The 23,447-nt window shown below is 42.6% G+C and overlaps 1 protein-coding gene across 3 annotated transcripts in view; it reads left to right on the top strand.

Annotated features, from left to right (window-relative positions):
• Positions 1 to 23,447, top strand: part of LOC128696659 (inter-alpha-trypsin inhibitor heavy chain H5) — a 254,124-nt gene that overhangs the window by 146,302 nt on the left and 84,375 nt on the right. For all 3 annotated transcript variants that reach the window (XM_053787984.2, XM_053787985.2, XM_053787986.2), the window contains exon 2: positions 6,221 to 6,292. In XM_053787984.2, the coding sequence (XP_053643959.2) occupies positions 6,230 to 6,292 (63 nt within the window). In that variant the 5' untranslated portion in view covers positions 6,221 to 6,229. The remainder of the gene's footprint in view (positions 1 to 6,220; positions 6,293 to 23,447) is intronic.

The following is a 23,447-nucleotide window of genomic DNA, read 5'->3' on the forward strand; positions in this document are numbered from 1 at the left end:
CAGTGACCCCCGGAAGTGACCACAGGTAACCCACAAACACGTTCCTCCTCCTTGTCTAACTCTTCTATATTCACTCTCGGTGGTGGTGGTGGTTATTACAACCCAGGAATCCAAATGGCCTGTTATCCCGGGTGTAATGGGAGCAAAATAAACACAGCAGAAAAAGTTTAGACTTATATTATCCTTCACCAATTTAGAACAGCAATATGTACACTATGTACAGTGATAAGTATAGTGCACTCCACGGTAAGCAAGGCAGAAATAGAAGCCACAAGATAGCAGACCGTGCTTCAACCAGCTCTAGAATGGGAATGACAAGGGCAGACAGGAGAGCGGTACCCACATAACCTCTGCGATTGCCAAAACCATCTTCTTATTGGCTAGAACCTGGTCACTAGTTGAACGACGGGGCCCCATCATCAACTCTTAGCAACCTGGTTCGCTGGTTGGGGAAGATAACCTGTAAATGAGGGTGTGTACATGCGCCGAATAAAGGTTACGTACTCTTTGCATGCCACAGTGGTGGTGGTGGTGGTGGTGGGCGCGACAATGTCTGCTCACCATCCTGCAAGAACAATCATTTAAAGTTGTCGTAGCTACTCAGCCCTATTAATCTTTCCTGGAGGTCATACAAAAGCGCCGGGGAGATAGTCACAGTTAACCCATGAAAGAGTACTGCCAATTCTGTTGATCAAGAGTCCTTCAAAAGCATCAACATCCCTGGACTAGCATCAAGAACCCTTCACTGGCATCAAGGACCCACTAATATCAATTATTACCTTATAAGTTTCACAATTTTGGCGTAAAATGCGTGATGTGTTTCTATGTTAGTACGTAGCGCGCAGCATGTCCCTATATTAGTACCTATCGCGCAACATGTTCCAATATTAATACACAGTGCTTAACATGTTCCTATATTAGTACGTAGTTTGTTCCTATATTTGAAGTTATCTCTTAGTCTATACTAGCCTCCCACCCTTCAGTGCTGTGATGCGAAGCACTTGACTGTAATAAACAAGTACGAAAGATGCCCGACTTGGTTGTGATGTGTTGACACTATGTAAGACGGTACCTGACTCTAGTGTGACGGTACCTGACTGTGATAAACGGTACCGAGCGATGCTATGACGGTACCTGTCTAAAATGTGACGGCCCATGGCTGGGCTCCGGGAGTAGAAGGACTGGAAACTCATCAAAAGTAAACCTGTCTGTAATGTGACTGTACCTGGCGGTGATGTGAATGGTACATACCCTGGCTGGTGTGTCAGTCAGCTCAGTAGTGGTGTTCTTCAGTGGTTCAGAAGCTGCGACTCACAAATACAATACACCACTTGGGGATCACTGGTGGAAATCTGTAAGCGCTGATCCTGGCAACATTTCATTAGACCTATGAATGATTTACGAACATTAAAAAAACAAATCAGAGCAACTTTCTGAATGGATCATAATTGTATTACGCTAATTTTAATTAAGCAATTAAGCGTCAAAATTCAAAATATTTTGTGGAAATTTTTGAAATGCTATTTGAAGTTAGGTTAGCATTTTTATACTGTCATGACTCTTCTTTAATTTTATAAACGATCTGGCAATTACGGTAATAATTTTGATTCCGCAGTCATTGTGTCAGTTGGTTTAACAACGACACAGTGGTTGGTAGGGTGGTAGTTGATGACTCAGTGGGTTTAACTACGACACAATGATTGACAGAGTGGTGGTTGATGACCAAGATATTTTAAGACTGGTCTGTATTGTATCCTCGTCTTACCCATTTAAGGCAGGAAAAGTTACAACAGTAAGCTGAAATAGTCTGGAGGTGGGAGGTACTATCCATAGTGACTAGTAAATTTGTGGTGAGTGTAGTGTTCTGGCGGCGTGTTTCCTCACAGTTTAATATATCCCATACCACTTTTGCCCCAGAATCATGTTCCTCAACCCCGCCCCAGTGTTGTGTCCCGCACGTTTCCTTGACATCTATCATTGGTGGAAAGTTTGAACAGAGACTGACCAGAGACACCAGGGTCAGGCGATTTTATAACACGTCTGCCCTCGATGTCTCTTGCGACAAACATTACATTAGCATACTTGCATGACTAGTACATATATATATATATATATATATATATATATATATATATATATATATATATATATATATATATATATATATATATATATATATAAACCACAGTCACAGTGAAGAATAGCGAAATTCCAAGCGCTTTCGTGACTTCTCACATTATCAGAGAACTATAAAAAACAAAACATCAAAGGAAGGCATATAAAGAGTCAAGACTACACCTCACCATCACGTCACCACAACAATGCTACACCTCACACACGCGTGACGACACCCGTCTTTTTGAAACACACCTAATACCCTACCCAAGAATTAAGATTTATTGTCTAATGTATCATTAAATTCTTCCCAAAGTTTATTAATTATAAATGAATCCAATTTATATAAAACAAAGGAAATATTCATATTATTTTCAAACTGCTTTTTATGAAACATGATTCAATTATATTCCTGTCGACCACAGATTTGCTTGATACAACTTTCTCAGCATTTTGAAAATCAATTGGGTGGTTAAAATCTCTCACGTGAACAAATAGAGCATTAGAATCTTGACCAGTTCTTATGCTGTATTTATGTTGTTTAATCTTAGTTCGAGACTTTTACCAGTTTGACCTTACGGTCAAACTGGTAGTTTTGTTGTGGTGACGTGATGGTGAGGTGTAGTCTTGACTCTTTATATGCCTTCCTTTGATGTTTTGTTTTTTATAGTTCCTTGATAATGTGAGAAGTCACGAAAGCGCTTGGAATTTCGCTATTCTTTCACAGTGGTTGTTTTGTGTGTGTGTGTGTGTGTATATATATATATATATATATATATATATATATATATATATATATATAGATATATATATATATATATATATATATATATATATATACCCACGAAACAAGTGATGTTGATTAATAACAACACTGAGCTAGCCAAGGAGTCGAACTCATGCTGTTTTGGCCCGTCTCATGGTGAGCGAAAACGCATGACGCTTTAGACCACTAGACTGGTCTAGTGGGGCTCTGGTGGCTAACGCTACTCCCTTCACACGGCGAGGGCCTGGGTTCCATTCCCAGCCAGAGTACAAACATTGGGCGTGTTTCTTTCCACCTGTTGTCTATGTTCCCCATCAGTTAAATGGGTACCTGGGTGTTAGTCGACTGGTGTGGGTCGTATCCTGGGACACTGACCTAATGTGCCCGAAATGCTCAACATAACAAGGGGCTTTCTGTATAGTAGTATGTCATTGATGTCAGCTATGGTCTGTATACCTTGTACATGTACTTGTAGTAAATAAAGATATTATTATTGTTACTAAAGCGTCATGCGTTTTCGCTCACCATGAGGCGGGCCACAACAGCATGGGTTCGACTCCTTGGCTAGTTCACTGTTATTATTGATATATATATATATATATATATATATATATATATATATATATATATATATATATATATATTTATTTATTTATTTATTTATTTATATAGAGTATTAGGTGTTAATGTTGCAGTTTAAAAGCTGTAGTGTAAAGCACCCTTCTGGCAAGACAGTGATGGAGTGAATGATGCTGAAAGTTTTTCTTTTTCGGGCCACCCTGCCTTGGTGGGAATCGGCCAGTGTGATAATAATAAATAAATAAATAAATAAATATATATATATATATATATATATATATATATATATATATATATATATATATATATATATATATATATAGATTATTCAAAAATCGCGAACAAACGATACAAGATGCAACCATGGCAGGAGTTGAATGATACCTATAGGCATTTGGTGTTGCAATCAACACACCATCAGGAGTTTGCAGTGTTGCAGAAAAAAGGAGGAGGTTCAAGCAAATACGATCAGAGAAAGCGTGTTTTCCACACGCTTCCTGTGATCGTATTTGCTTGGACTTCCTCCTCTTTCCTGCAACATTGCAAGCTCTTGATGTGTTGATTGCATCATGAAAGGCTTAGAGCTATCATTCAACTCCCCTCGTGGTTGTTTTGCACATATGTAGTACGAGTTTTACTCCTCAAAGAATCGGGTCATTATGAAACACAAGAATGAAAACGTAATACCATTGAATAGGATCAGTTATGATAGTAGGAAGTGATGTGTCACGGAAGACTGAAGATGATGACAACATAGATGAGGTAGAGATCTCATTCAAGTTGAAGAGGAGACATGATCATCAGTTTTTAAGAGAGATGAAGAGTGTTACATTACAGCTCAAGAAACGTGTTCAAAACTTCCTACTGCGAAGTTAGAATAAATATTCTTGACACACTCAGATCAATGGTATAAAATATCAGCAAGTAGATGAGTAAAAAAAAACCACATGTGCATCACCTGGGCACGTTTACTGACCAGATGTTACGCCTGCGCAACAAACTGTTTTTTTTTCAATCTAATACAGAAGCGTGAGGATGGATATCTCTATACTGGAGCCAGAGGAAGTAGTGGTAAGATGCAGCAGTTGAAGACTTCATCACAGGTGGACAGGGCCCACTGGTGGAAGTATACCGTGCCTTTAATGACACAACAGCATTGTGGAATCTTGGTAGAGAGAATATCTTCTATAACTCCATTACTAACATCTGGCTCACCTTATGGGCATGATCTATTTCTTCTAGTGGGTCCTGTCTACCTGTCACCATGTCTTCAAGTGCTGCACCACATCACTGTCACAGTGGTTATGTTACCAGTGTCACAGTGGTTATGTTACCAGTGTCACAGTGGTTATGTTACCAGTGTCACAGTGGTTATGTTACCAGTGTCATCTACGTCTCCCTCACCTCCACACTGCCTCTAACATTATCCTTGGACTCCGCTTGCCACATTATTGTTATTACTATTATTATTATATTCATGTCATGTATAACTCCTGTTGGTAAGCAGGGTGTATAATTCTTTTTTTTTTTTATTCGCCGGTATTCTCCCGGCTCGGGTCTTTTCCAAGTAGTGGTGACCCGGCCTTGGCTCCCTATCTGGGGACAGAGGGTATAACTGGAATGTGCAAGTCTACGGATTCCACACCATTATTTTGAGAATATGTAAGTAGCGGCATCATAGAACGCACGCTCCACACACATATATATGTCGTGCCGAATACGTAAAATTGGTCAGTTAGCAAGTACTCATTTAAAATTAAGTCCTTTCTAAAAATTTTCTCTTATACATTTAAAGATTTTTTTTTCATCCATGTTAATGTAAAAAAATAATAATTTTGTACCAAAAGAGCCTTAGAAAACTTACCTAATCTTATTATAACAAGCTCAACTTAATTTAGCTTATTCCAACTAAATATAGTTTACATAAGTTTACAATAATTTAATAATAAACAAACACAATGAAATATATTTCTTTCGTTAGGTTCACAATGATTTTTTCGAAATTATTGCATATACAAATTTTCGCTTGCCTTATTCGGCAAGAAGAGCGTTGCTAGTTAAGCCAAAATAGCAAGTTTTTACCTGTTCGGCACGGCATTATATATATATATATATATATATATATATATATATATATATATATATATATATATGTGTGTGTGTGTGTGTGTGTGTACTCACCTAATTGTGGTTGCAGGGATCGATACTCAGCTCCTGGCCCCGCCTCTTCACTGATCGCTACTAGGTCCTCTTTCTCTCTCTGCTTCCTGAGCTTTGTCGTACCTCGTCTTAAAGCCATGTATGGTTCCTGCCTCCATTACATCACTTGCTAAGCTATTCCACTTCCTGACGACTCTATGACTGAAGAAACACTTCCTAACATCCCTGTGACTCGTCTGAGTTTTCAGCTTCCAGTTGTGACCCCTTGTTTCTGTGTCCCCTCTCTGGAACAACCTGTCTCTGTCCACCTTATCTATTCCACGCAGTATTTTGTATGTCGTTATCATGTCTCCCCTGACCCTCCTGTCCTCCAGTGTCGTCAGTCCGATTTCCCTCAACCTTTCTTCGTAGGACATTCCCCTGAGCTCCGGAACTAGCCTTGTTGCAAACCTTTGCACTTTCTCTAATTTCTTGACGTGCTTGACCAGGTGTGGGTTCCAAACTGGTGCTGCATACTCCAGTATGGGTGTGTGTGTGTGTGTGTGTAAACTCACCTCAAATTTGCTTAATTTAATACAAGTTTGTTTTGTGTTGTTACAGGCGACCTGGATGATGCGAGGCTCACTTATGATACTACGACTGGCACTCCTGCTTGTGGCACTGCTTACGCAGGTGAGTCAACTTGTTATGCAGGTGACTTGTTACACAAGTGAATTACCTTCTAATCAAGTCACTTGTCTTCCCACTGAAGCAGCGTTGGTCCTCACTCCGAGGCCGTCAAAGATGTGTCAAGTATCACGAGCACTCAGTGCTCTTTTGAGAAAGAGCTGAGGTGAAATTCCACTGGCATTAAAAAATACAGAACTACTTCTATACCAAGGAGGCAGCACAGCAGTGACTAACACCGGAGGCAGCACAGCAGTGACTAACACCGGAGGGAGCAGAGCAGTGACTAACACCGGAGGCAGCAGAGCAGTGACTAACACCGGAAGGAGCAGAGCAGTGACTAACACCTGAGGGAGCAGAGCAGTGACTAACACCGGAGGCAGCACAGCAGTGACTAACACCGGAGGCAGCACAGCAGTGATTAACACAGGAGGCAGCATAGCAGTGACTAACACCGGAGGCAGCAGAATGCTGGCAAACTTACAGAGCAGTGACTAACATTGGAGGCAGTAGAGCGCTGGCAAACTTACAGAGCAGTGACTAACATTGGAGGCAGTAGAGCGCCGGCAAACTTACAGAGCAGTGACTAACATTGGAGGCAGTAGAGCGCCGGCAAACTTACAGAGCAGTGACTAACATTTGAGGTAGTAGAGCGCTGGCAAACTTACAGAGCAGTGACTAACACTGGAGGCAGTAGAGCGCCGGCAAACTTACAGAGCAGTGACTAACATTGGAGGTAGTAGAGCGCTGGCAAACTTACAGAGCAGTGACTAACATTGGAGGCAGTAGAGCGCTGGCAAACTTACAGAGCAGTGACTAACATTAGAGGCAGTAGAGCGCCGGCAAACTTACAGAGCAGTGACTAACATTGGAGGCAGTAGAGCGTTGGCAAACTTACAGAGCAGTGACTAACATTGGAGGCAGTAGAGCGCTGGCAAACTTACAGAGCAGTGACTAACACTGGAGGCAGTAGAGCGCCGGCAAACTTACAGAGCAGTGACTAACATTGGAGGCAGTAGAGCGCTGGCAAACTTACAGAGCAGTGACTAACATTAGAGGCAGTAGAGCGCTGGCAAACTTACAGAGCAGTGACTAACATTAGAGGCAGTAGAGCGCCGGCAAACTTACAGAGCAGTGACTAACATTGGAGGCAGCAGAGCGCCGGCAAACTTACAGAGCAGTGACTAACAGAGGCAGTAGAGCGCTGGCAAACTTACAGAGCAGTGACTAACAATGGAGGCAGTAGAGCCCCGGCAAACTTACAGAGCAGTGACTAACATTGGAGGCAGTAGAGCGCCGGCAAACTTACAGAGCAGTGACTAACATTAGAGGCAGTAGAGCGCTGGCAAACTTACAGAGCAGGGACTAACAATGGAGGCAGTAGAGCCCCGGGAAACTTACAGAGCAGTGACTAACACTGGAGGCAGTAGAGCGCCGGCAAACTTATAGAGCAGTGACTAACATTGGAGGCAGTAGAGCGCCGGCAAACTTACAGAGCAGTGACTAACATTGGAGGCAGTAGAGCGCTGGCAAACTTACAGAGCAGTGACTAACATTGGAGGCAGTAGAGCGCTGGCAAACTTACAGAGCAGTGACTAACATTGGAGGCAGTAGAGCGCTGGCAAACTTACAGAACAGTGACTAACAATGGAGGCAGTAGAGCGCCGGCAAACTTACAGAGCAGTGACTAACATTGGAGGCAGTAGAGCGCCGGCAAACTTACAGAGCAGTGACTAACATTGGAGGCCGTAGAGCAAGGGGAAACTTACAGAGCAGTGACTAACATTGGAGGCAGTAGAGCGCTGGCAAACTTACAGAGCAGTGACTAACATTGGAGGCAGTAGAGCGCTGGCAAACTTACAGAGCAGTGACTAACATTGGAGGCAGTAGACGCCGGCAAACTTACAGAGCAGTGACTAACATTGGAGGCAGTAGACGCCGGCAAACTTACAGAGCAGTGACTAACATTAGAGGCAGTAGAGGGCCGGCAAACTTACAGAGCAGTGACTAACATTGGATGCAGTAGAGCGCCGGCAAACTTACAGAGCAGTGACTAACATTGGAGGCAGTAGAGCGCTGGCAAACTTACAGAGCAGTGACTAACATTGGAGGCAGTAGAGCGCCGGCAAACTTACAGAGCAGTGACTAACATTAGAGGCAGTAGAGCGCTGGCAAACTTACAGAGCAGTGACTAACATTGGAGGCAGTAGAGCGCTGGCAAACTTACAGAGCAGTGACTAACAATGGAGGCAGTAGAGCCCCGGCAAACTTACAGAGCAGTGACTAACATTGGAGGCAGTAGAGCGCCGGCAAACTTACAGAGCAGTGACTAACATTGGAGGCAGTAGAGCGCCGGCAAACTTACAGAGCAGTGACTAACATTGGAGGCAGTAGAGCGCCGGCAAACTTACAGAGCAGTGACTAACATTGGAGGCAGTAGAGCGCCGGCAAACTTACAGAGCAGTGACTAACATTGGAGGCAGTAGAGCGCCGGCAAACTTACAGAGCAATGACTAACACTGGAGGCAGTAGAGCGCTGGCAAACTTACAGAGCAATGACTAACATTGGAGGCAGTAGAGCGCTGGCAAACTTACAGAGCAGTGACTAACATTGGAGGCAGTAGAGCGCCGGCAAACTTACAGAGCAGTGACTAACATTGGAGGCAGTAGAGCGCCGGCAAACTTACAGAGCAGTGACTAACATTGGAGGCAGTAGAGCGCTGGCAAACTTACAGAGCAATGACTAACATTGGAGGCAGTAGAGCGCTGGCAAACTTACAGAGCAATGATTAACATTGGAGGCAGTAGAGCGCCGGCAAACTTACAGAGCAGTGACTAACATTGGAGGCAGTAGACGCCGGCAAACTTACAGAGCAGTGACTAACATTGGAGGCAGTAGAGCGCCGGCAAACTTACAGAGCAGTGACTAACATTGGAGGCAGTAGAGGGCCGGCAAACTTACAGAGCAGTGACTAACATTGGAGGCAGTAGAGCGCCGGCAAACTTACAGAGCAGTGACTAACATTGGAGGCAGTAGAGCAATGGCAAACTTACAGAGCAGTGACTATCATTGGAGGCAGTAGAGCGCTGGCAAACTTACAGAGCAGTGACTAACATTAGAGGCAGTAGAGCGCTGGCAAACTTACAGAGCAGTGACTAAAAATGGAGGCAGTAGAGCGCTGGCAAACTTACATAGCAGTGACTAACAATGGAGGCAGTAGAGCGCCGGCAAACTTACAGAGCAGTGACTAACATTGGAGGTAGTAGAGCGCTGGCAAACTTACAGAGCAGTGACTAACATTGGAGGCAGTAGAGCGCCGGCAAACTTACAGAGCAGTGACTAACATTGGAGGCAGTAGAGGGCCGGCAAACTTACAGAGCAGTGACTAACATTGGAGGCAGTAGAGCGCCGGCAAACTTACAGAGCAGTGACTAACATTGGAGCAGTAGAGCGCTGGCAAACTTACAGAGCAGTGATTAACATTGGGGGCAGTAGAGCGCCGGCAAACTTACAGAGCAGTGACTAACACTGGAGGCAGTAGAGCGCCGGCAAACTTACAGAGCAGTGACTAACATTGGAGGCAGTAGAGCGCCGGCAAACTTACAGAGCAGTGACTAACATTGGAGGCAGTAGAGGGCCGGCAAACTTACAGAGCAGTGACTAACATTGGAGGCAGTAGAGCGCCGGCAAACTTACAGAGCAGTGACTAACATTGGAGGCAGTAGAGAGCTGGCAAACTTACAGAGCAGTGACTAACATTGGAGGCAGTAGAGCGCTGGCAAACTTACAGAGCAATGACTAACAATGGAGGCAGTAGAGCGCTGGCAAACTTACAAAGCAGTGACTAACAATGGAGGCAGTAGAGCGCCGGCAAACTTACAGAGCAGTGACTAACATTGGAGGTAGTAGACGCCGGCAAACTTACAGAGCAGTGACTAACATTAGAGGCAGTAGAGCGCTGGCAAACTAACAGAGCAGTGACTAACATCGGAGGCAGTAGAGCGCCGGCAAACTTACAGAGCAGTGACTAACATTGGAGGCAGTAGAGCGCCGGCAAACTTACAGAGCAGTGACTAACATTGGAGGCAGTAGAGCGCCGGCAAACTTACAGAGCAGTGACTAACATTGGACGCAGTAGACGCCGGCAAACTTACAGAGCAGTGACTAACATTAGAGGCAGTAGAGCACTGGCAAACTTACAGAGCAGTGACTAACATTAGAGGCAGTAGAGCGCTGGCAAACTTACAGAGCAGTGACTAACAATGGAGGCAGTAGAGCGCTGGCAAACTTACAGAGCAGTGACTAACAATGGAGGCAGTAGAGCGCTGGCAAACTTACAGAGCAGTGACTAACAATGGAGGCAGTAGAGCGCTGGCAAACTTACAGAGCAGTGACTAACATTGGAGGCAGTAGAGCGCTGGCAAACTTACAGAGCAGTGACTAACAATGGAGGCAGTAGACGCCGGCAAACTTACAGAGCAGTGACTAACAATGGAGGCAGTAGAGCGCCGGCAAACTTACAGAGCAGTGACTAACATTGGAGGCAGTAGAGCGCCGGCAAACTTACAGAGCAGTGACTAACATTGGAGGCAGTAGAGCGCTGGCAAACTTACAGAGCAGTGACTAACATTGGAGGCAGTAGACGCCGGCAAACTTACAGAGCAGTGACTAACAATGGAGGCAGTAGACGCCGGCAAACTTACAGAGCAGTGACTAACATTAGAGGCAGTAGAGCGCTGGCAAACTTACAGAGCAGTGACTAACAACACACATCACCAAAGTTTTTAATATCTAGTGAGACGCTGAATTACAACCTTTATAGAAAAGCATTACTTTCACAAGTCTGTTTTAACTTAGAGCGGAAAGACGATGAGAGGTGGATGTGTCCTGACAGGTGGGCGGAGGTGTCCTGACAGGTGGGCGGAGGTGTCCTGACAGGTGGGCGGAGGTGTCCTGACAGGTGGGCGGAACCCATCAGTGGAAAGAAATCATGTCCAAGAGTTAGGCATGACCGCACACATGTGACGGCACCTTCAACTTCTGCACCTCTCTTCTGCCTTCACTACACAGACATTCAGTCTCCTGCCTCTGCTTCAGATCGATCCTGGCCACGAAACTGAAAACAATTTATAATAAGGTTGAGGGACTGATTACCTCATCTTCCACTGTCTCCGGTTTCATTAGTTCCGTAATGAGTTTGAAATGTCACTGGTTGGCTACACGTCTTCATAATAGAGATACACAGGTGTTACACATGTATATTATTCATCAACTTGTCGGTACTGTATTACATTATTTTACGTAGTAATAAATACCAGATCAACCAGACTGTGATGGACATATCGACCAGCGGGCTGCCAACACCAACAACCTGTAATGTAGATGAATGGTTCACAGAACCGAGAAATTGATAAATTAGACACATGTGCAACGCTTGGGTATCATTAAAGATACCCAGGTGTTGCACATGTGTCTAATTTACTAACAACCTGATTGAGCAGGCAAGCGCCAAAGAAGCCTGGCCCAGGCCGGGCTGCCAAAGTAGGAAAGCTCTCGAAACTAGTCACAGATGTCACAGGTGACTTGTTACATGGATTGACTTGTTACGCAGAGAGCTTGTAATGCACTTATTACGCAGATGACTTGTGGAGGTGGCTTGTTACAGTGGTAGCTTGTTACGCAGGTGGCTTCTAGCTTGTTCATAGCTCACAACACTTATCTCCACATTTGCTAGAAAAATTATAGGATATATAACGAGAACCTTCAAAGCCAATGATGATTCTCTTCAAATCATTTGTTCTGTCTAGGCTGGAATATTGCTGCACACTAACAGCCCCTTTCAAGGCAGGCGAAACTGCTGACCTAGAAAATGTACAGAGAACCTTCACGGCACACATAACTACGATAAAACGCCTCAATTACTGGGAACGCTTGAAGTTCCTAAACCTGTACTCCCTAGAACGTAGGAGGGAGAGATACATGATTATATACACCTGGAAAATCCTAGAGGGACTAGTACACACGAAAATCACTCCCTACAAAAGCAAAAGCCTCGGCAGACGATGCAACATCCCCCCAGTGAAAAGCAGGGGTGCCACTAGCACCTGGAGTTCACGATAAGAGACAACACAGTAAGTATCAGGGGCCCAAGACTGTTCAACTGCCTCCCAGCATACATCAGGGGAATTACCAATAGACCCCTGGCTGTCTTCAAGCAGGCACTGGACAAGCACCTAAAGTCAGTACCTGACCAGCCGGGCTATGATTCGTACATTGGATTACGTGCGGCCAGCAGTAACAGCCTGGTTGATCAGGCTCTGATCCACCACAAGGCCTGATCATGGACCGGCACTGACCCCCGGAAGACCCTCCAGGTATTATACAGGTGGCTTGTTACACAGGTGGCTTGTTACACAGGTGGCTTGTTACGCAGGTGGCTTGTTATGCAGGTTTCTATTTACGCAGATGAATTGGCAATTACTAGGCTGGTAAATTGGGTCTTGTTAAGCATGACCCACGTCAAGCAACTCTCAATTTTCATGTCGCTAATGACTGCTTCAATTTTCATAACATATTTTTAAAGTGATCTTTTCAAAATATAAATTGCCTTAAAATACATAAAAATGTCGATACAACTCGGTGATAAAATACTAAATTGTCACTGTAGCTTACAACAAATAACAGCAGCTGTAGAAGGCGTAGCAGCAGCAGCTGTAGAAGGCGTAGCAGCAGCAGCTGTAGTAGCAGCAGCAGCTGTAGTAGCAGCAGCAGCGGCTCCGAGACCAACGCCCACACTCACCCTTGTGGGACCCCCACACGCCCACACCCACCCTTGTGGGACCCCACATACCCCCACACCCACCCTTGTGGGACCCCCACACGCCCATACTCATCGTACCCCAATAACCACTGGAATGTGTAAAGACAGGTCAATAACCCACTGTAGTGGGTGGTCACGACACCTAGGTGTAACGGGAGTGGGTTAATGACCCACACCAGGTGGTCAATAACCCACCAGAGTGGGTCATGCAGTCCTTACTTTCTCAAGCCTGCGATGAAAAGTGAGTGGAAATGCTCCTGGCAGTATGAACATAGCGGAGACGCTATTCATCAATAGATGAATTTTTCAGAGTGCGTGAAGTTAAAGTGATGTTGACATTATGCGAGTCATGGAGACCTGTGTTGGGGGGGGGAGGGGCTTAGACACTGAGAGGTCAGCATGAAGGAAATAGACAACAATATTTACAAAAGAGTAGAGAAGCAGCAAGCAGCAGCAGAGACAGATAAGAAGTAAAGCAAAAAATTAATATAAAAAATGGTAAAACTATCCAAGATGATGAAAGAATCAAACTTATTCTATTATTTATTATTATTATTCATGGAGAAGTGCTTACCACGGCTCGTTGTCTAACCCTCCAGGCTGGTGGTGCAGCAGCCAGATGGAATACCACAACTGAGCTAAATATTGCACTGCATTTCAATAACCAAAAGAAAACCAGCATCCGATGATGAACAAAGGGCGGGGAGACCCCACACTCCGAACTGACAAACACTGAGACAACAAAAGAGGCAGTAATGGTACTTACCGTGAGGAATGGGCACATCAGAAACTACATTGCAACGAGTTGAAGCACTGAACACACAACCGACTCAGATATACAACAATACTGGAGACAGTGGAACGGCCGAGGCTGATGTAATGCCAATATTGGCGAATGTCCTGTGTCATGTGATGGCAGAATTAATACACGAGACTAGCGCTGATACATATTCCTGACAAATGTATCCGACACATACCTAGTAGGTATACCTGACAAGTATACCTGACACTCACTCGACGAGTGTACCTGACAAGTATACCTGAAAAATATGCCTGTGAAACATAATGAGAGACTCCAAAGACAGACTAGTATACCAGCATAACTGCAACAACAGTTAGTCATGACTCACTTCAACAATGGCAAGTCATGACTCAGGTTGTTCTTCAACTCTATACATCCTTGGTTAGGCCTCATTTAGATTATGTTGCACAGTTTTGGTCACCGTATTACGGAATGGATATAAATGCTCTGGAAAATGTACAAAGGAGGATGACAAAGTTGATCCCATGTATCAGAAACCTTCCCTATGAGGATAGACTAAGGGCCCTGAATCTGCACTCTCTAGAAAGACGTAGAATTAGGGGGGATATGATTGAGGTGTATAAATGGAAGACAGGAATAAATAAAGGGGATGTAAATAGTGTGCTGAAAATATCTAGCCTAGACAGGACTCGCAGCAATGGTTTTAAGTTAGAAAAATTTAGATTCAGGAAGGATATAGGAAAGTACTGGTTTGGTAATAGAGTTGTGGATGAGTGGAACAAACTCCCAAGTACAGTCCTAGAGGCCAGAACGTTGTGTAGCTTTAAAAATAGGTTGGATAAATACATGAGTGGGTGTGGGTGGGTGTGAGTTGGATCTGATTAGCTTGTGCTACCAGGACGGTTGCCGTGTTCCTACCTTAAGTCAAGGTGACCTGACCTGACTAGGTTGGGTGCATTGGCTTAAGCCAGTAGGAGACTTGGACCTGCCTCGCATGGGCCAGTAGGCCTGTTGCAGTGTTCCTTCGTTCTTATGTTCTTATGTTCTTAACTTCAACAGTAGCCCATGACAGAGTGACGTTGGTCAGAAAAGCAAATTGCAGATTCCTAGACTGCAGTAGGTGGTTGACACAGTGCCACACGCTACTGAGGCAAGCTGGAAAGTCGTGCCGGGGTGATAGGAAGGCTACCTGCATGGTTTTCTGAATATTTAAGACATGGATTCACAAACGCGAAGATACTCTGAACTAAGAATAATTAATAGGAACATGGGAATGTATACACATGAAAGACGGATAGTAGAAGACTTGGCAGCAAAGACGCTGCCTACAAAGGTTAACAAAAAAAAAAAAGGAAGACATACACAAATAACGACGTTTTGGTCTGACTTGGACCATTTACAAGTCATAGTGTGACTTGTACATGGTGTCCAAGTCGGACCGAAACCTTGTCATAAGCTTTTCTCTCCTATGTCCGGGTTGTGTGTGTCTTGTTCCAGTCACGGTATTGTGCCTTTTTTTTTTCTTTAAGACAGACATAGCTGCGTCCAAGAGGTTAGAAAGTAAGTTTATCAGTTGACCTAAGTTGAGAGTTGGGCCCAGGAGCTAAAGATCAAATTCGGTAAACACAGCAAGGCGAGTACATTATTATTATTATTATTATTATAATCAAGGGGGAAGCGCTAAACCCGGAGGATTATACAGCGCCTGGGGGGGATGTGGAAGGCATTCAGGCTTAATTCGGGGAACTGGAGCACAGATCCAATTCCCTAAATCAAGAGCCCCTCACCAACATCAAGGAACCTTCCTTGAGGGGAAGGGGAGTACAGCAGTGTGAGAATATATACGTATGTCACTGGAGTTGTGCGGTAGATGATGCTCGGAGTGATAGTGTACTATGGGGGAAGGACTCCCCCCCCATCCCCCATAGCCTTGGTACGTCAGGGGTTGCTGAACCACTCAGCTGGTCATCACAGGAACAAAGTCTGTGTCGGCAGATATTTTCCCCTGACGCAAGAAATATCACCAGCAGATATAATAATGGACTGTAGATAAATGGTTCACAGAACCGACAAGTTCATAAATTAGGTATATATTCTACACTTGGGTTTCTCTACTGTGGAAACGTTTCGTCACACAGTAGCTTCATCAGTACAATACAAAGAATAGTGAAGATCAGAAGGAGATTGAGGTAATCAGTCCCTCACTATTCTTCTTTGTACTGGACTGATGAAGCCACTGTGTAGCGAAATGTTTCCACAGTAAAGATACCCAAGTGTTGGACATGTGTCTAATTTATCAATAACAGACTCCTTGCAGTAAACATCTTTTCTGATTAAAGTGAAAGTATTTGCCAATTCGTCTAATGCGACTGTTGGTGGAACATCCAGCACATTACGATGATGGGTTCCAGCAGTGTCCAACTTACACCTGAGTGACCCATATTTGAAATTAAATCTTTATGTGTGTCAGCGCCGGCTGTTCTCTTGGAACAATACTTTATGTTGCTGTTACTGTACTATATTATATTGACTTCCTACAAGTCCACTGAGCTTATGTTTCTTATAGAGAGAAATACTAAAAGATTCGACACTATGATTAAGAAATAAATGCAGTATTATGCGATCAAGTCACAGACAGATCTTCCTGGGTAGAGAGGCTGTTTGTGATTTCATAAAGCCTACTGTGTGGCCGAAACGTTGTCAGTAAAGGACTGCATTATACTGTATTTGTGTCTGTATCCGTTATGATCCTTATCTTCTTTGTCTGTGGTATGTTTAACTTGTTAGGGTTTTTTGAATGATAATGATGTCTGCAACCTTTTCACAAAGTCTGTGTGTGATATATTAGAAGGAAACCGTTCAAGGTGCCGTAGCTAGTAAATGTATAGCGGAATACCTAGTACCATCCACCTTCTACTGAAGTCTCGCATCTCCGACTCACAGATTGCATTACGTCTAACCACGTAGAATGTGATAAAATTCAGGGTAGCCACACACATTAAGAAGTATCTAATTTTAATGATAAATGCGATTTAATATCCTAGAGGGATATCGCTATCAAGGAACACTACTTCTCGGAGAATTAACAAAGAGCAAGTTTAGTTGTAAAAAAAAAGAACCTTGATGCAGTAGTCCTTGAATATTTTGTTAAAACAATATAGTAAGTGGAAGCACTCACGAAAAAATATCCTTGGGGGTCTATGAATAATCAAACGTACTCTGAAAGCAAGAAAACTGGCACTCGGTATTTGAGATCCCTCGAGCTCTCTCGTCATGACTCTTCTATTGAAATATGTAAACAATACAAACACACAAATATTTGATCACTGAAAAATGTTCATCACAAGGTAGCGAAAATCATCCAGGAATAAGTGAGCTCATACATCAGCACATGCTGACAACTGCAAGTACCACTCTTTACACGAGTCCTAATTAACAAAACTTTTCTAAGATATCTAGGACACTCGGCAAAGTTGGTAACATAAATACTGACTTTCTCTTCAAAAATCTATCCTTTTTATTTTTTTTTTCATCAGGGATAAAACCTGACACGGAATTTCGTCAAGAGCCGTTCGCTGGTACTTGCACTATGGGGGCAGTGGCACAATGTTGGGAGCACGGCAAGAATCTTATACGTGAGGGTGAGATAGATGGTGGCAGTGATACTGTGGTGACATCCGACTCATTGGTGTGAGAGTGTCAGCCTCTCGTCATTTATCTGACAAGTGCACTAAGCAACACTGCGATACTCTCAACAGGAACGTCTTCTTAATTTGCTGTTTACATAGACTCAGTAAAATATTTACTACAAGAGAGATAGATGCACAACAGAGGCAGGAGGTATAACAAAGGCAGGAGGTACAGCAGAGGCAGGAGGTACAGCAGAGGCAGAGGGACAGCAGTTGAAAGCATAATCATATGTGGATGAGACCCACCAGTGGAAGTAGGTCATGCCTAGGAGTTGGTCCAGAGGTTAAAAATAGGGTTGCAGCAGATATCCTTTATTCCAAGATTCCATGGCGTTGGTGTGTAAAACAAGCATCATTACATTAATGGTATACAATACCGACAAGTTGATGAATAAGACAGTGCAACACCTGGGTATCTTTATTATGAAGATATGTCGCCAACCAGTGACTTTACAAGTGAGTCACCGGGAATGTCTGGCCATAGGTCAGGCTGCCAGAGTACTCTGGAAAACCAGGCAAGGTATGTCACAAGAGCAATAAACCTCTGGAACAGTCTGTTAGACGATGTTGACGAAGCTGTGATTGATACATTTAAAAAAGCAGGTAATGTAGGGAGGCTACAAAAGCCACAGGCAGATATTCCAGTCCAGCCCGAGGAGACCAAGCAACTAGAGACGGCGGAGGAGAGGCAGGCACACTAATATGCCTAAATATGAGAATCAATAAGGATGCCAATGGAAATAAATAAATTTCACTTTATTGGATTATGCTAGGTTTATTCTACATTGTTAACATAATGTTTCGTTGTCGCATGCATAAAACATACGTGTCTTCAGAACCAATGAGGAAATATATGCTACTGTCAGTAAAATATTTGTAGGTTGCCTGAACACAGCTTATCCTAATTTATCTTAAATACAGAATTAACAGTGGAAATAAGGACACCAATAGAAATGTCACTGTCTTTGATTGGATGTGTTATTCTAGGTAATTTACATATACGCTGTTAAAGAAGACCATGGTAATGGTCCCTCTAGATAATGGTCTATAATTGTGTAACTGTACGGGACCTAAATAAAGTTACTAACATGTTTGTGTATCCCCTGCTAAATACCTAAGTTTTCTATCAAAGTCTCCGCTCTACGTTTTCTGAAGCAACACTTCACAAACCTTGGTAAACTTTTATATACAGTTCAGCAAGTCAGTAAGTTTATTCTGGTATACACAGTTACATAGAATATCATACATAGCAGCATATGTGTAGGAACCTAGGATAACCCAAAAAAGTTAGATAAAGCGACTTATTTCCATTGATAAGTTTATTTACGTACAGGTAGATGGGAATTTCCCAAATTCCATCTATCTTGCACCAACTGAGCCCTCGGAAGTCACCGAGATTATAAAGTCACTTAAAAACAACTCAGGGAATCTGTCTAATGTCCCACCATTACTGTACAAGCGAGCGGCCCATATCCTTTCGCATGCTATTTCATTACTTTTTAACAAGTCACTAGAAACTAGCACCTTCCCGAAACTACTCAAGATGGCAAGGGTTACACCAATACATAAAGGTGGTGACCCTACAGACTTAAACAACTATAGGCCAATATCAAACTTACCATTGCTATCCAAAATCTTTGAGAAACTCGTGCACAGGAGACTATATTCATTTATAACAGCACAAAACATACTCAACCCCTGCCAATTTGGATTTAGGAAAAATAAAAGCACTAATGATGCAATCATAAAAATGCTAGATCTGTTTTACACAGCATTGGAAAATAAGGAATATCCACTAGGAATTTTTATTGACCTAAGAAAAGCTTTTGACACAGGAGATCACGACATCCTACTCCACAAACTTGACCATTACGGTATAAGAGGCCATGCGCTTGCTTATTTCAAATCTTACCTTACTAAGATTTCGTTCGGATTTTTAACCCCGGAGGGTTAGCCACCCAGGATAACCCAAGAAAGTCAGTGCGTCATCGAGGACTGTCTAACTTATTTCCATTGGGGTCCTTAATCTTGTCCCCTAGGATGCGACCCACACCAGCCGACTAACACCCAGGTACCTATTTGCTGCTAGGTGAACAGGACAACAGGTGTAAGGAAACGTGTCGAAATGTTTCCACCCGCCGGGAATCGAACCCGGGCCCTCCGTGTGTGAAGCGGGAGCTTTAGCCACCAGGCCACCGGGCCTGTATGTTACCATTAAAGACACAGCATCAACAACACGGCCACTTGATACTGAGTTCCGCAGGGAAGTGTCCTTGGTCCCCTGCTCTTCCTCATATACATCAATGATCTTCCAAACGTATCCCAACACCTGAAACCCATTCTCTTTGCTGACGACACGACTTATGTCATCTCTCACCCTAATCTTGCCACCCTCAACACCATTGTTAACGAGGAGCTGATCAAAATATCGACTTGGATGACAGCCAATAAACTTACGCTTAACACTGACAAAACCTACTATATTATGTTTGGTAGCAGAGCAGGAGATGCACAAATTAACATTAAGATCGACAACACTCTAATTACCAGACATAATGAGGACAAATTCCTAGGCCTATACCTTGACAACAACCTGAATTTCAGCACCCATATCCAACACATAACCAAAAAAGTATCCAAAACAGTTGGGATCCTCTCCAAGATACGATACTACGTGCCGCAAAATGCCCTTCTCACACTATACCACTCACTTATTTATCCATACCTCACCTATGCTATTTGTGCTTGGGGATCAACTGCAGCAACACACCTAAAGCCAATAATAACCCAACAAAAAGCTACAGTAAGAATAATCACTAAATCCCATCCCTGGCAACCCCCCCCCCTACTCTTCATAGATCTAAACTTACTCCCTGTTCAGTACATCCACACTTACTACTGTGCAATCTACATCTACAGGACCTTAAACTCCAATATCAACCGTGACCTAAAACGCTTTCTTGATAGTTGTGACAGAACCCACAGGCATAACACCAGACACAAACATCTCTACGACATTCCCCATGTCCGACTAAACCTTTACAAAAATTCAATGTATGTCAAAGGCCCTAAAATCTGGAACACCCTACCTGAGAACTCTAGAACTGCAGACACATTCATCACCTTCAAAACTACCATTAGAAAACATCTTATCTCCCTGATAAACCCCATCAACTAACTACACGAATACCACCTGGTGGTTCACACTTACACCCATTTGACCATAAGCAGAAATATTAATCTCAATCTTAAAATAATGAATCCTATGATACTCCAATACTGAAACTATGTACTGTGCCAAAACAAAAGCATTCACATTGCTAAACTCACAAACTAGTATTTAGTCACTTAGCCATAATACCAACTTACCTCATAATTTGTAATATTTTAAAATAAAGAATTAAACTAAGTCTGCCCGAAATGCCTAGCCATGCTAGGTGTTCTAGTGGTACACTCTGTAATCATTATTTAACTACATGTAAACCACACAACAACCAAATTCTGTAAATTCAACATTGTAATCTTTATAGAGAATAAACTTTGAACTTTGAATATGGACTACGCTTGCTCTTCATGGTACTCTGCCTTGACAAAAAAAAAAAAAAATGAAAGATAGACTGCAAATCACCCAGACCAAAATGGTAAGATTCATCCTGGACCTGAGTCCAAGAGAGCATATAGGCCAGGATGAATTGCAACAACTGGATATGCTGAATGTTGAAGATAGAGCAAAACAACTGAAGTTAAACCAAGTTTATAAAATTGATCACAGTTTCCAGAATATGTTGCTGCCAATTATGTCAAGGCTGGGAACCAAAACAATCATAGTACTAGGGCGACAGAGCATTTTCGCTCAGCATGAGGTGGGCTAAAACAAAACGGGTTCGATCCTCCGGCTAGTCGCAGTGCAGTTATTCATTAAATACCACTCGTTCGTGGTTACAATATTATATATACTGCTTGTGGAGGCTAGTACACCAAACGGGGAGTAGAATGAAATTAGCTCTGAGGCACCCATACCATCATATGTCCTCGGATGACGGTACAACACCTAGCTCTGCTGGGTGCGTGATTCTTGGTAGGATTGTATAGTCCAGTGGGTTAGAGCGTCGTGAATTTTTCATTCACCATAAGGCGGGATAAAACAACACGGGTTCGATCCCCGGCTAGTCGATATATATATATATATATATATATATATATATATATATATATATATATATATATATATATATATATATATATATGCAATAACCAAGAACGAGCCATAAGAGATGGAAAATAACCTCAGGGGGAGTTGAGTGACAGCTCTAGGCTATCACCCCAGGTTGTGGTGCGTGCACCCTAGCACACACCCAAAGGGTGCGAGATGACATTTCAGGGGATGCGACAGAGTTCAGTTTGTTCACTCGCAGTATTGTATTTGGTTCAATTTGTGATTCAAAAGTTAGAAATGTTACTTCTTCTTCAAATGTGATATTACTTTTGTAGGAGGTGCAATATTAAGCAAACATTTCCCAGGGGTGCGGGACACAGAAAATATTGCGAACCTCTGCTCTAGGCTTTTCCTGTTGCAATCAACACGAAAGGGTTAATTCAAAATAAGTCAAGCAATATGGCTTATTTTTCCTTGTCCGTCTCATCCCCACCCAGGGTTCCTCTCGGGTCCTTCAGCTGTACGCGCAACGCGGTACCACTGAGTTACTAGACACCTAGATCACAAGTAGGTATGATATAAACTACATACATCATCAGTATCATACACTACATACATCAACAGTATCATACACTACATACATCAACAGTATCATACACTACATACATCAACAGTATCATACACTACATACATCAACAGTATCATACACTACATACATCATCAGTATCATACACTACATACATCAACAGTATCATACACTACATACATCAACAGTATCATACACTACATACATCAACAGTATCATACACTACATACATCAACAGTATCATACACTACATACATCAACAGTATCATACACTACATACATCAACAGTATCATACACTACATACATCAACAGTATCATACATTACATACATCAACAGTATCATACACTACATACATCAACAATATCATACACTACATACATCAACAGTATCATACACTACATACATCAACAGTATCATACATTACATACATCAACAGTATCATACACTACATACATCAACAGTATCATACACTACATACATCAACAGTATCATACAATACATACATCAACAGTATCACACACTACATACTTCAGCAGTATCATACACTACATACATCAACAGTGTCATACATTACACACATCAGTAGTATCATACACTACATACATCAACAGTATCATACACTACATACATCAACAGTATCATACACTACATACATCAACAATATCATACACTATATACATCAACAGTATCATACACTACATACATCAACAGTATCATACACTACATACATCAACAGTATCATACACTACATACATCAACAGTATCATACACTACATACATCAACAGTATCATACACTACATACATCAACAGTATCATACACTACATGCATCAACAATATCATACACTACATACATCAACAATATCATACACTACATACATCAACAGTATCACACACTACATACATCAACAGTATCATACACTACATACATCAACAGTATCATACACTACATACATCAACAATATCATACACTACATACATCAACAGTATCATACACTACATACATCAACAGCATCATACACTACATACATCAACAGTATCATACACTACATACATCAACAGTATCATACACTACATACATCAACAGTATCATACACTACATACATCAACAGTATCATACACTACATACATCAACAGTATCATAC

The sequence above is a fragment of the Cherax quadricarinatus genome, chromosome 46, assembly GCF_038502225.1.
Source record: "Cherax quadricarinatus isolate ZL_2023a chromosome 46, ASM3850222v1, whole genome shotgun sequence".
NCBI lineage: Eukaryota > Metazoa > Arthropoda > Malacostraca > Decapoda > Parastacidae > Cherax > Cherax quadricarinatus.